This window comes from Papilio machaon, chromosome 21 (assembly GCF_912999745.1).
Source record: "Papilio machaon chromosome 21, ilPapMach1.1, whole genome shotgun sequence".
NCBI lineage: Eukaryota > Metazoa > Arthropoda > Insecta > Lepidoptera > Papilionidae > Papilio > Papilio machaon.
This window is the reverse complement of record NC_060006.1, coordinates 6,695,235-6,710,100: the sequence shown is the minus strand read 5'-3', so window position 1 is coordinate 6,710,100 and position 14,866 is coordinate 6,695,235. Positions and strand designations below refer to the sequence as shown.

General features: G+C 32.5%; 1 protein-coding gene across 5 annotated transcripts; it reads right to left on the bottom strand.

The window, feature by feature from the left end:
- Positions 1-484: 484 nt before the first annotated feature.
- LOC106712985 (sex-lethal homolog) lies at positions 485-14,717 on the bottom strand. 5 transcript variants are annotated; one of them, XM_014505680.2, is made up of 9 exons: positions 14,643-14,717; positions 13,704-13,906; positions 9,774-9,998; positions 8,939-9,046; positions 8,241-8,422; positions 7,955-8,042; positions 7,788-7,860; positions 7,053-7,112; positions 485-1,036 (listed from the first exon to the last, which is right to left on the bottom strand). In XM_014505680.2, the coding sequence occupies exons 2-9, from the start codon at positions 13,779-13,781 to the stop codon at positions 765-767; spliced, it is 1,086 nt and encodes a 361-aa protein (XP_014361166.2). In that variant the 5' UTR covers positions 13,782-13,906; positions 14,643-14,717; the 3' UTR covers positions 485-764. The 5 variants fall into 5 exon arrangements, with proteins under 5 accessions (XP_014361166.2, XP_014361167.2, XP_014361168.2 ...); XM_045683400.1 differs by lacking the exon at positions 485-1,036 and adding an exon at positions 5,754-6,077; XM_014505681.2 differs by lacking the exon at positions 7,053-7,112.
- Between the last annotated feature and the right edge of the window lie 149 nt (positions 14,718-14,866).

Here is a 14,866-nt window from a genome sequence, read left to right as displayed (position 1 = left end):
TGCCAAATTTCAGCGAGATCCGATTAGCAATTCTGGATATAGTTTCTAACAAACATCCATCCATCCATCTAAACATTCGCATTTATAATATTAGCAAGATTATAATTTGCGAAATTCGACTAAAACAAATTTGCAAAAAAAAAGTGTATAAGAACGCATCAATAGCGTTAGACTACCTGAAATATTTACAACTTAAAAATACATTAAAATCATACACGAATTGACTTCATACAATAACTTCATACACGCAACAATACACGTCATCCATATCCATTTAAAACTACAATCAGTGAAATAGTGTCATAATAACTCAGGATACGTATACGTATACGGTAGTTTCTATTTAATGAAAAAAAAAAAGTAAAAAAAAGTATTTTTCTTTGTATGGAAAAAATTTAAAATGTAGATAAAAGATAAAATCAAATACTTAAAAGATTCATTTAAATCAATAAAGTTCATTCGATGAAAAAAATCTTAAAAAAAAAAATTTACAACATCAAAAATGTATTACTGTGTACATTTCTGACAAAGTATACCAGAAAACACATAAAAAAAAACCTAAACTTATTTAAACCAATCATATTCAAACATTCCGACCAAACAGAACTTCTACACCAATAAAAAAACTTCAAACAACGAAGTCATACAACCAAAAAAAACGCGCATTTCATACATGTACACAGTACAACACAAGTAATGACAAGAGTTCATAGCATATCTTTCAAAATATGAATCAACTTTACACCAATACTGTACAACCAACATCACCAATATGGCGCTGTGCCATTCCTACACCTTTGACCTTTAAACCTTTCTTCAGGAAAAGTCGGTGCCCATGGAAGGTTTCTCACTTGTCTTGGAGTCCTAGGGTTGTTTTTATTCGGGGGATAGTTTGGGTATACCCTGGTATTAGCACAGGCGCCCGGTCTGCAACCGTTTCTGGGCGTGTTGGGGTGACTTCCGCCTAGGGGTGGATTCTGGAATGTCTCCCACGGTTCAGGCACCATACAATTACCGCAGCTCCACGAGAAGTCACCTGGATAACCAAAATAACCAGCTGAAATCTTACAAATCAAGATTTATATAAAAATATAGGATGTTACAAAAGAATATAAAAAAATAATAAGCTAAAACATTTACGTCAATTTCAGCCATCACTCACACATTCAAGTTTCATACATAATATTAAACCTAAAAACGTAAATAATGCTGAAAATAAAAATGATTTAATGACAGATTTGACTAAATTTGGCTGATAATTTGCAAAATAAAAAACAATTTTTAACTTATAACAATGATATATGAAAAAAAAATCGCTATTTACATAAAAATATAAATAATAAACAAACCTATTCACCTTTCGATTGCATGAAAACAAAATCAATAAACGACTTACACAAATTAAAGGCAATATTGTAATATTTATATTTAATAGACTACAGATTGGCCAACATTTGGAAGAATACGTCTTACAAGTACACTTCAATAGAATCACATTTCATATTACGTGAATATATTAACTATAAAGGTCATCGCTCATTAGACTAGTAGTTCAATCAACGAAGCATCGACCCGTCAACGCGTGGATACAGATTACCACGACAAATCATATCTGTCTAATGAGCGATAACTTTAAAATAGTAAAACATAACAAGCAAAAACTTCATTTCGTAAAAGTCCTTTATCACACTGTTTAATAAATCTGACGTTCATGTATTTGAAAAAAGGTTTGAATAAAATTTTTTTAATATGAAAATATGGAATTAAGATAAATTTTCTGTTGGGAAATACATAGTTAAAAAATCTATCTCTCTCTATCTCTTTTCAAAATTAATAAGCTTGAAATTAACTAAAATATACTGCTAAAAATACTTACATAATGTAGAATAATTCTAGATTAACATGAAATGAAATTAACGTTTTTATCTAATATTTTTGTAATAAACAATTTTCATATATTTTCATACTTAGTAATAAGTGAAGACATTTTTTAAATTTAAAATAATAAAGTTACTATACTTACTACTAAAAAAAAAAAAACAATACCATTTTAATAGCTGCCCCTATCGTTAATACTAAAAAAAAGTCTATAGACTTATTTATTTAGTACATTAATTCCACTTATACGATATATGAGCTGTAACCTTTATCAATAAAAAAAACATATATAAAATAATTAAGCAAAGAAAATTGAGATAAAATTAACATATCTTCAGACCACTGAATAAACTATATCGGTTATAGTGACCAAAATGTTAAGTCTGGCTGAACGCATTAAAAAACAAAAATAACATCCGTCATATAAATATATCTAAATATTTTCAAGTACTGAATATTTCGTAATTTTTCCTTTAAAATGTTGTCATTTTTATCATCAGCACCTTATTAGCAACATATTTCAGAAATAACGTTTAAAGTTTCACTTAAAAACGAGCCGTGTCTCTGAGAGCTGTTAACATATTAGGTACAATCTATATCTAGCATTCTAGGCCTAATCACTTCAAAGGGAAAATCCACTTTATTTCAAACCGTATTCACAATGAAATAGAGATCAAATTTGTAAGATTTTCCCACTGAAAAATATAAATATCTATGTTTTTGAATTATATATCTATATAAGTCATTTTATTTTAAACTTTTTAACTAACCTAAAAGGGGGAGGGGGGCGTTGGTAAGGGTGTTAAGATGAATAATTTCATATATTTATATGTTTAATTATAATTGTTATATAAAATTATAATAAATATTGAGAAACTAGCTTTTACCCGCGACTCCGTCCGCGCGGAATAAAAAATAAAAAACGGGGTAAAAATTATCCTATGTCCGTTTCCTGGTTCTAAGCTACCTGCCCACCAATTTTCAGTCAAATAGATTCAGCCGTTCTTTAGTTATAAATAGTGTAAGTAACACGACTTTCTTTTATATATATAGATAATCGAATTAATCCTTCATTTATAAAAAAAACATTAAACGTAAAGAAAAAACATTTTTTTTTTTGCAGAAAAATAGTCGAAATATCAAATGAAACTGGAAAAACATACATACATCATCCAAACACCCATCCAACGTGCAATAGATGTAGGAACATATATATAATAACACTCTTAGACTCGGAAACAACGCAACAACGACCACTTACCATCACCTCGCATATTGTCAATGTAACGACATAACAAATAGCGGACACAATGACGTAAGACTTTAAAGTACAACTAAAATAGACCCTAAGGTAGCCTATTTATGTTAAAAAAAAAACCCACCCGAGTATAACTAGATATAGCTTCAATCCGAGATGCCCGCGGGGTTTACAAACTGGATTTTATTTTAATAGCTAAATACTAGCTTTCGCCCGCGACTCCGTCCGTGCTGAATTAAAAAAACGTTAACAGTAGCCTATGTGTTCTTCCAGACTGTGCTTTACATCTATACAAAAATTAATCAAGATCCGTTAAGTCGTTCCGGAGTTATCTTCAAACAAACATACATCTAAACATTCGCATTTATAATATTAGTAAGATAAAATAATTGTTTCTACGCTAATGTGTCCGCTACAAGTCAATCTCTTTCATTACGAAACTAACATCAAAATACAATAAATTATTACTAAACATTTTAATATTTGAATCATACATATCAATTTAACTTTTAAAAAGTTTTTAACAAATACTTCAGCAGATACAAGAAAATAGCATTTATTTTATAAGATGTTACTTTATTATGTTACTATATTAAATATTAATTGCAAAAGATAAGATATTTTACAACAAAATTAAATATAAAATAATAATGCATCTTTAATATAAATTAAACCTTCTTTTAACTGTGAGAATTATTAAAAGAAATTCATTTTTTTCACATTCAGACATTGTAATTGTCTACAGACATTTCTATTCTAATGAGCATACAGTAACAGACATTATGGCCAACGTCGTCTACTCTTTGACAAAAAGAGGCGGGAAATTTGACATTTATCATCATTGTCTAATTAATGTCTTTGGAATTGTCTATTTGAAATATAAGAAATGTAATTTAAATTGATAATAAAAATTAAAAATCATCTTGTTATTTACTAAAAAAAACGCAAACATTTCCTTAAAATTATTTATATACTTAAATATAGAAGTGTTCACTAAAGTTGAACAAATCGTAGGAAAGATTTCAAATAACGAATTGCTATAATTTTCTCAGTCTATTTTTTTTTAAATAGATTAAAAAGAAACTTTATTACATCCGTTAATTCCCCAAACTGGCAACCCTATAATATCGATTAAATATTTACTATAACAATTACTTATTTATATTTTTAAAATATATGAAAAAGCAAGGACAGTAACAATGGACAAGGTATCTAATTAGCAAAGAAAATATGAAAAAACTTTTGGTGTTGAAGGAGTGTGTCGAGTTAAAATGTTGCCAGATAAAAGACAATAGAAATTGCTAATTATAAATAAATACATTTAATACTAAATAAATCTTTAATCTATTCTAAATAATTTAAAATGTATCAGTTAGATATATTACAAAGTTAATTGACATACACATTCAGTTTTAAGTCATTAGGATGAAATAAAAACTAGTTCTGTCCTACGATTTACCAAAAATTATTTTCCGAATCTAAAATATGCAGTGAAAACTCCATATAACGTCGCTCCATGTAATATCTAACTTATTAAAACGTCAAAATTGCTCGACTTTGATTGGTTTAACTTGTTTTCCATACATTTATACACTCCATATAACGTCGAGCGCTCTATTTAACGTCGAAAATGCAGCACCATAAACCATTAAGTTCGAATCGAAATTTCTAACAATTGAAGCTATGTTCATTCTTTTGTTGGCTGTCTTATTATTTTATTTCCGAGCGCATTTTTTTACGACAAGGAATCTAAGGAAATTAAGCTATTGTTTTTATATAACGTTCACTAGACTTTTATCAAAATGTCACAATCGCAGTTACTTACACAATTTTGAACTATTAAATAGAAGAAACGGAATAAAAAACAAGTGGGTACCAAGTTATTTTAGAATCGAAAAATATGTTTCATCGTTCGATATAACGTCCACTCCATATAACGTCGAAAAATATTCCTTCCCTTTGGGAGACGTTATCTAGAGTTTACACTGAACACTAATTCAAAATCCGCTGCAAAATACATTTCCGAAAACCGTTGGACACAACTTGTTTAAATTTTTATAACCTAGAAATATACTATAACTGAGTATATCTACATTTATAGGTCCAAATGCGCTGCAACTTATTGAACATTAGATCTATCAGAAACGTCTGATAATTGAAATTTCTTTGTACAAAATCAGGCTTTACCTCGAGCGCGCATTCATTCGTCTGAGTGCTGGCGACATCTTGTTCTTAAGTTATACAGTTACCCGAATAACTTCAGAACCAGCTACAAAAATATAGAAACAACGTCGAGCACAAATGGAGCTATAATTAACAATTAAATTTCAGCAATCGCTACAAATTCCAATAGTTTGTATAAACTTAATGATAAATTCATACTGCAAGAAGCTTGGCTAAAGGCGCGCGGGATAACTAAACACCGACGAACTAATTTAAACACGCACGTCACTTATTAAAATACTTAAAAGAAAAATCGATCTTATTTGTATGTAACATAAGGTAATTTTTTCTCTAATTGTTCAACTGAACGACTACACAAATAAAGCATTTACTGAACAATGTAATCGTTTTAAAGCTAATTTTTAGCAGGCGATAAGTTTGTGTAAAAGAAACCTAAAAAATAACCTTTGTCTATTTATATTTCGGATTAAAATTAACACATTTATAAGCAAACCGTACCAACAAAATCCCGCAACACCAAAAGCGCCTATCCCTTAAAGCTATCACTGTAAGTCCCCGCCTCATATTTTGGTATCGGAGAGGCGAAACTTCTTGCAGTAGAGCCCTTTTCAAAAGGGGCGATGATGGTAGGCGGGCTGCGCGAGGTCGCGGCGGTAAGCACGCGGGTGCGGCGCGGCGTACGCGGCGTACTCCCGCGTGTGCAACATGTCCAGCTGGTCCAGGCTGTGGTGCCGCTGCGGCACCGACACCGGCATCCCTGCAGCGTGCCAGCGAGCCAGCGAGCCAGCGAGACAGTGGCAGCGTGCACAACAACCCGTATTACTGACATACTTTATAGCTATTTAAGAAATGGGCGGGGCTAAAGGGTTAAGGGGCGGGGCACGACTTCACCCTTTTGTACACGCAGTGGACCCTTCGAATCATCTTAAAGTTTGGATAATTATAATAACTGATACGGTTTGTCATTAAATTAGACACCAAATTATAATGATGAAGACGAAAACAGTAAGATCCTGAGTATTAAAAACAATACAATATCGGTTAATACGACTGACTACTGCCGATCCTTTACTTAGTTATAACCGATAAGGAATTGAAAGTCGCAATAGTGTAATACGTAAAGTACCAAAATATTAGCTTAAGTGCGTTACCGAAAGTGATCGGTTTCAAATGAAAATCGAAACAGCGTAAAAACTTACTCAACAAAATGGCGCACGAAGTTATTTTTATATTTTCATCAGAAATGCAGTTATTTAATGAAATTTGTGATATAAAATGTAAGAAAAAGGGAGAATCTCATTATTTTACCAATTGATAAATAGTGGTCTTATAAAATATTGTGATTTCAAATGAACTAGAACATTAGTGCTCGATGTGACATGTTTAGGTGACATATAAAGGTGACAGGACTGTGTGACATATCACATTATATGACATTTTAATACAGGGCACAGGACCTCTAAGACATAGCATTTTGTGATAATATATACAACTACAGTGTTTATTAAAAAGTGACATAATAAATAAAAAAATCGTAAAAATTTCGAAACATGTTCTTTATGAGTTTCCATTATCCAAACAAGTATCAAAACATGTCTTCATTATCTTGAAAGAAAACACTACGATATGTTTTAAAACATGTCTAACGACAATGTAATTCACACAAGATACAAAACATATGTAAAGTGTTCAAGCATTAACATGGTGAATGTATAGAGAAATCAGATCAAACCTTGTATGGAGCAGTATGGCTGACTAAGTCCCAATAATTTCTTTGACAGAGGTCTGTGCCCTGCAATTTATGTCGCCTAATATTACCACAAGTACTCATTAAATCAATCGAAAACAACGAATCGTCACACGAAGCCATCACAAAAAAACTTGAGTGTTTCCTGTTGGACCGATCGATTTACCAATCAATCGGACCATTGGGATTTTTCCCATTGCATCTAAATTTCCCATTAGTTTTATGGATTTAATCGACATGATAGGAAAAATTTCCCATCAGGTCGATTGATAGATAGTGGATAGGAATAACACCTTTGACCTTGAGAACTAACTCAGCTAAATAGTACAAATATTTTACCTAGATCGGAACCTAGTTAACAATAGACATGACTTAGATTGTATAACCGTTTAACTTGAAACTTTTTGAAGATAACAAAGTTACTTTTGCCAATGAATCTTATTTTAACAGAAGCATTGGATAAAATACTAAAATCTTGTGACATTTAATTTTATTATAACTAGTTGTCGCCCGCAACCTTGTCCGTACGACATTAATAAAAACGTAATAAATAGCTAATGTATTCTTTTAGACTATGTTCTACATCTGTGTCAAATATAATCAAGATACGTTTAGCCGTTATGTTGATATTTTCAAACATCCATCCATCCAAACATTCGCATTTATAATATTAGTGATATTGAAAGAGCTATAAAGAGATGTATATGTACATAGACTGACCTCTATTGTGCTGGAATCCAGCCGCCCAGCCCGCGTAGAATGCAGCCTTCTGCTTGCCGTGCTCCTCCGCCACCTGACAATGGTAGAGATTAAACCACCACTTGACCGCGACACCATCCTGAGATGATGCTGATGCCGGAAAGTACACCAAGTGCCTTGATAATTACCTTAACACTGAGCGGCTCTGTACCACCTTCGGGTATTACGTTGTTTAGCGCCGCTATCGCCTCCTGAGCTTCCTCCCTCTTGTCAAACCTGCAATCCATTCATTCATATCATTCATAACTCATTCTGAATGATTTAATTCATCTCAATATACCACTAACGCCATTCAAACCTTTGCTATATTGTATAACTCATTCGTTGTCATTCATTTGACAATTTACAACTCATTCCAATACAACTTCATTCATTCAATTCATTCAATTACTCTATCTAATGATTTGCACTAACCTTACAAAGGCGACACCTCGCGGCGTGCCATTATTTTTATCACGTAATATATGTTTCTGCACAATGCGGCCATATTTGCCGAAGATAGTCTCCAGTTGTTCATCAGTGACGGCACGAGGAAGGTTGCTCACATATAGATTGGTGTCCTTTATGTCATCCCCTGAGGGCCGCGCGTACGACACCTGGGACACCATGTACCACCACATTACCAATGTTTGCCTTTCCCTCAGCCTCCACTGGACTTACGCTGGATGTTTTCCGTTAGGCTGATCGGTCTATCGACTCAATCCAAAAATGGTCATGGAATCCAAAAAATATTCCCATTAGCAAGTCAAAACAACGAGATACATTCACTAATGGACCTCGAATCTCGTATGGATCAGGTCAATGGGAAAAAATCTCATATAGTCGATTGATCGGTAAACCGATCGGCCCAACGGGAAACAACCGTTACATCTGTATAAAACATGTCATCTCTAATTCTTTTCAAATAAATAAAGACAACATTTTATTTCCAATTTGTTACAACGCAACGGTCTAATTTACTTTATGTAAAATAAAATTACAACAATCAAAGATTTATTGGGTTTTGTTTTTTTTTGTTACAGATAAACTAAAAAACTACTGGACCGATTTCAAAAAATTTTTCACGAGTAAAATGCTACATTATCCTAGAGTGACATAGACTATAATTTTACCTTTAACCGTTTATTCCTGAGTCGGTATCCGTTGAATGTTTCAATAGCGCGCGCGGCGTCCTCCTCCCGCGTGAAGTTCACAAAACCGAACCCGTAGCTGTAACCAGTCTGGAAACATGTTACGTTACATAATTCTTAACACGTACAATGATACCGAGCCTGTTATATATAAAATCATAGTGGCATTTAAAGTGTTAAATTGTTCTATCTTACTATTATAACAGATGCAAAAGTTTTGATGGATGGATGTTAAAAGGTATCTCCGCAACGGCTTAACGGATCTTGATGTTATTTGGAATACATTTAGAACATAGTCAGGAAGAAAACTTAGGCTACTTATTCACAAATTCGCACAAACGGAGTCGCGGGCTAAGCAAGCATTAAAAAAATAGGCAATTTTCAAATTATCTAATACAAAAATAATTCAAAGTTAGCATATCTTATATCTCTATTAAGTAATTAGAAAATGTAACTAATGGTGCATGGCTGAGTAAAACGTTATCACTGCACCACAATGTCCCGAAATAACAATCACTTGCAGCCTTATCTTGCTACTGTCATGCCGGAATTTACATATATAATGTTATCTTTTCCACATTAGATCATTTAGTCACTGTGTTATATTCTAATTGATATTAAACTATTAGTATATTATGTTGCTAGTTTCCACGAGTAATTCTAGCAGTAGGACAGTACTGCACACAGTATTTGCAAGTTCAAACAATAGAAGTACTGCACTATCCTACAGCTCTACCTAACATTTCTGCCCTCGTGTTAAAGACCATTGCACCGCTGTTAAAGCATACCTCAATACAAATAAACCATGTATCCTCACCTTAAAATCCTTCATAACACGACAGCTCTCAATAGGTCCGATAGTCATAAACATTGCATAGAGGTCCTTCTCGGTCATTGTCTGCGGCAGGTAGTTGACGATAAGGTTGGTCCTGCAGTCGGCCGCGGCCGCCACGCCGCCCCCCTCCGACATACTGCCCCAGCAGCGCGCCCCCGGACCCAAACCTGGCCCTACACCACGACCCCGGTACTGCTGCTGGATTTGCTGTAACACCACAAACAAACTTATTTATTAAACATTCACTGCCAAGGTCTTTTGGTCACCAAACACCTTCAACTTAACAACACAAAAAAGTCATAAAGGGTGACATAAACAGTCCCTTAGGATAGATTTCTCATACTAAAACTACACTTACTCTTAACCTTTACGCTGCGTTAACCATTTTACTGTTTGATATTGATCTCAAAGACCTTATTACAAACAAAAGGTTAATCCATGAGCTTCAGTACAAAGCATAAAACTTCTCTGTTTAACTTTGTTCCAACAAAGAGATTTACATGTATAATATATTTTTCGCTGCATTTTTCAAACTTGCATACCGGCTCGAGGCACGACGAGTTAACATTTCAATTGCCAGACAGTACTACTCTGTATGACCCACATCGCTGCCGACCCATTTTATACTTATAATTTACGCACCAGAACATCTAATAAATACAACGTACTTTTCTATCTCTTTGACACCTCAGAGTTTAAAACACCGTAACAAATTTGTCAAACTCCTAAAATCAACAACCATAATATCTCCAAATTTTTTTAGTATGATTGTTGATGTTTTATTTGCTAGCTGTCGTCCGCGACTCTGTCCGCGTGGCATTAATAAAAATAGTATATGTTCTTCCAGACTATGTTCTACATCTATTGCGAAATTTCAACGAGCTCCATACAGCCGTTCTGGTTAACGTAGTCATTTTTATAAGTCGATTTGTTAAGCCATTTAAAAAAAAATAACTACTGCGACTAAAATATTGTGGCATCCGAAAGGTTAATTGGGTTTATAACATTAGTAAAATTATAATCTAGGTCTACTAAAAATTAATCCTTTATTTCCCAATCAGCTTTATGGGAGTTATTAAAAAGCTAGTCCAAACAATGAATTGTTTAACAGCACACTAGCGCCCTCTCGAAATCCACGGTCTCTCGATCTACTCGAGGTACTCAATGCTGGCCTCGGATGAAGCACTACACGAATGTTCTTTGCCAGCTACTAATTAGTGACCAGTCGGTAACGTTTTTAGTAGATCTCATATTTATATTTTAAACTAAAAGCTACGGTTTCCAATGAAACTTAGGCCAGACAAAAAAATACGTAGATAAATAAGACTTCATTAACAATGATTATCGCATGGGGTAAAAAAATACATTATTCTAATGATCATACAGAGTCATACATCATGAATCATTGAACATACAGACATAGATCTATATTAAATAAAAGAGAAGTCTATCGAAATTCCGGTGACATAAATTACACAGATAATGCTTGTGACTTATTAGTGAGGTGAAAATATGTCACGAAGTACAGTAGCGTACAATCTGCACTCGACCCGTCCGAGATCGGTAAACACTAGCTTACTGACGCGAATGTACTTAAATGCACTTGGATTATATTTATCATTTTTTTTTTAAATCCAAAAAGTATAAAAATTGTTTTTTTTTAATTATATATTTTAATAAGTGAAATCCATTAAAACAATTTTCTTATCAATATTGTGGAATTGTTCTTTAAAAAATTCTATGTTTTAATGTGAACCTATTAAAACAATTTTTTATCAATATTGTGGAATTCAAAATTATATAAGTTAAAGTAGTCAACGACAAAACTGGCACACAAACATTTTATCCTGAACGTGTGCCAAATTAATACAAAAGATTCGCTTTTTGAGGTAAGATATGAAATCTAGCCAACCTTAAGAAAATTTTAACAAACGAATACCTACTAAAAATAACCTTAAATCTTTTTCATTATTCGGATAAGGGAGTTTATCTTGCATGACGGTTAAATAAAGTACCTACGTAAATTAACTATATAATGAAGGCACAGACCAAAGAAAGGAATTTAAACTTCTTGACAAAACTAACATATTGTTTCAAAATATATGAAAAACCCGAAAAGACATACACATTGGATGTTATTGAATTCAAAACGTATTTACTGTTCTTCTCTTCTATGTGAAACTTGAAATATTATCCGGAAACTAATTACGAACGCGAAAAATATCGCCCGTTCGGTTTCAGGCATTCAGCCAAAAAAAGTGGGGCGAAATGTTTGACCCTGACCTGTAATATACGCTAATGCTCTGCCTCATTTGTCACATCACTATATTATCACATTAATGAGGGCAAAAAGTAACGCTTTTGACTTATACGACATTAAAAACTCGTCCGACAACCCTAATAAAATGAACCAAGTAAAACCTCAAATAGGTTCAGTCATTTACTACAGGTAGTCTGAATAAATACAAACATACTTTTAAGCCCTCCAGAGTCAAGTTAAAAGAAGTTTTATTTTTAAAATATGTTTACAATCCGTGGGCGTAACGTTACGAACGCTAGAAGTATAAACAGAGCAAAGAATCACTTAAGCCACAACACGCCCACAAAGATCTTGAGCCATCGGGAGCTGGCAGAGTTCCAACGCAAATGGAACTCGCCACTTTACAAACTCACCACCAACTCAACCGCCTTCATTAATATTGTATCACGAGTGCGTCGTTAGCTTTGCTTTTAATATAATCGTGTTTTCCCGCGCTTTTTTGCGCGCCATCTGTCATCAGTGTCAAGGGTGGCCATTTCTTTATTATTCACTAGCTTTTACCCGCGACTTCGTTCGCGCGGAATTAAAAAAATTGCAAACAAGATAAAAAAGTTGCTATGTCCGTCTCCTAGTTCTAAGCTACCTCGCCATCAATTTTCAGCTAAATCAGTTCGACCAATCATGAGTTATAAATAATGTAACTAACACGACTTTCTTTTATATATATAGAAGATTATGCTACATACTTTGTACTTTGTAGTTAATAAAACGCGTACTGATTTTTAATTTTTATCCATACATGTTCCTATAAATGTAGAATGAGGAATAATACCGAATTATAACTTAAATACCATTGTTTTTCAGTTCACTCGTCCAACTGAAATCTTTTGGCATGATGTAAGAATTTTTATCTAAAGTCGACTGCAAATTATACTTTTATAAATATTGCAACAAATAAATACAAAGTTAAAAAGCTCCTAACAAGATACAGTTGTAAATTTAACTAAAATAATACAACAGTGACTACCTAAAATGGTGCCAAATAGTATTGACAGCATACCATTTTTATTAAATGCCATACTTTTAAAATTATTATAATTTATAAATTATGTACTAAACAAGAACCACATTATTTTGTTAATTGTTATAAAAATAATACTTACATGGATTCTAAAATCCCAAGCACCGGGAATACTAAAAGACTATTTACTTGAAGAAAAAATATTTCAAAGCAACAGAACAAAGATAATTAAATTATTGAAAAAAAATTGCATGATCACATTGAAACAAATAACAAAAAGTGATCTTTTCTTTATCTACAACCAACTAGATTAATTAAAAATCTAGTTGGCTGTATTCTTAAATTAAATTCAGATACTATTTCATTGCTCTAGGTTCTAGGTCCAATTATAGCAACACATATCTGGCAAGTGGCAACCCCAAAAACTTTAAGAGCAAAACGAAAAAATAACAGATAATGTAACTTCTGTACAGTGTAAAAACACAAGCATAGATAATTTGGACTTTTTTTAAAATATGAGGCAAATGCAATAACAAAAAAAAAGCCTCACATTTAGTAATTATTACCTTAAATAAATTTTTAACTAGATCATATGTGATTAAAAATTAGATACTAATAGGTATATACTTACATTTTCCAATGGATTGTACCCCCTGTCCCAGCCACTGACAGGAGTGCCAAAAAGGTGTCCCGGATACCTCTCACACATTTATCAAATTTATTTACACTGTTTAAACAATTAAAACACCTAGACCGCTATTTTATATTGAGCAATCGTTTTATAACTTCATTATGGGATTACTTAAATAATTTATTTACACTTTATCACCTTACCTGAAAGAAAATAGATAGTATTTTACACATGTTCTCATAAAATAAGAATGATCTCAAAAATTAATTAATATGTAAAAAAATACAAATAAGAAGCTGTTCCTTCAAGTTAGTTAGAGACTTTTTTATTTCTCTATGAAGTAAACCGGAGCACAGTTTAGTTTAAAGCTGTCTTTCTTAAGAGCAAAAGACCTATATTTATATATATCTCACAAGAAATATGATAATGTAAGATGATAGATGTTTGATAATGATTAACAAATACTTCATTTGAATAAGAGACTATTAATTTTTTTTAACTTTATAAAGATTATAAATTTTGGTATGCTCGGAAGTAGTCTTAAGAAAAACAAACATAAAATAAATGGGACTTTATTATAATTAATACATCGGTACTCGGTACGACAACGTTGGTAAAATGATACATTATAAATACATATTTCGGAGAAGTTCAAAATATTTTTATTGATTCACTTCAAGGTACCAAATGGGAATCCTTAGGAAATCATATTGGACAAAAAGTAAGCCCCTCATTATTTTCTTAATACATGTTATATGTTTCATACTTTGCCTTTTTGTTTTTTAAAAGGATTTCCGAGTGTTTAACCATACTGAACATATAAAATTAATAAAAATAAAGCCAGAAATATTTACGTGGAACTTTGACAGTCCTTTAAGGGAAGATGCACATACCAAATTTTAGTGATTTGCTTTTATAGAAAAACTAGTTAATACTTACAACGTTGTTGTATAAAATCGTAGAGACTTATCTTTAAATACTATTCTACAATAATTTTAAAGAATCTAACAGAATAGAACATTAAATGACAAGCGCTGTACTTGATATTAAATTGATACAGTAGTTTCGTATCAAAGAGTAGAGGCGAAACAGATAAGTAATCATGTCAAAAACAAACAAAAGGTGTCAAATTCTTCATCTGAGAATTGCACAAAACACTGGCC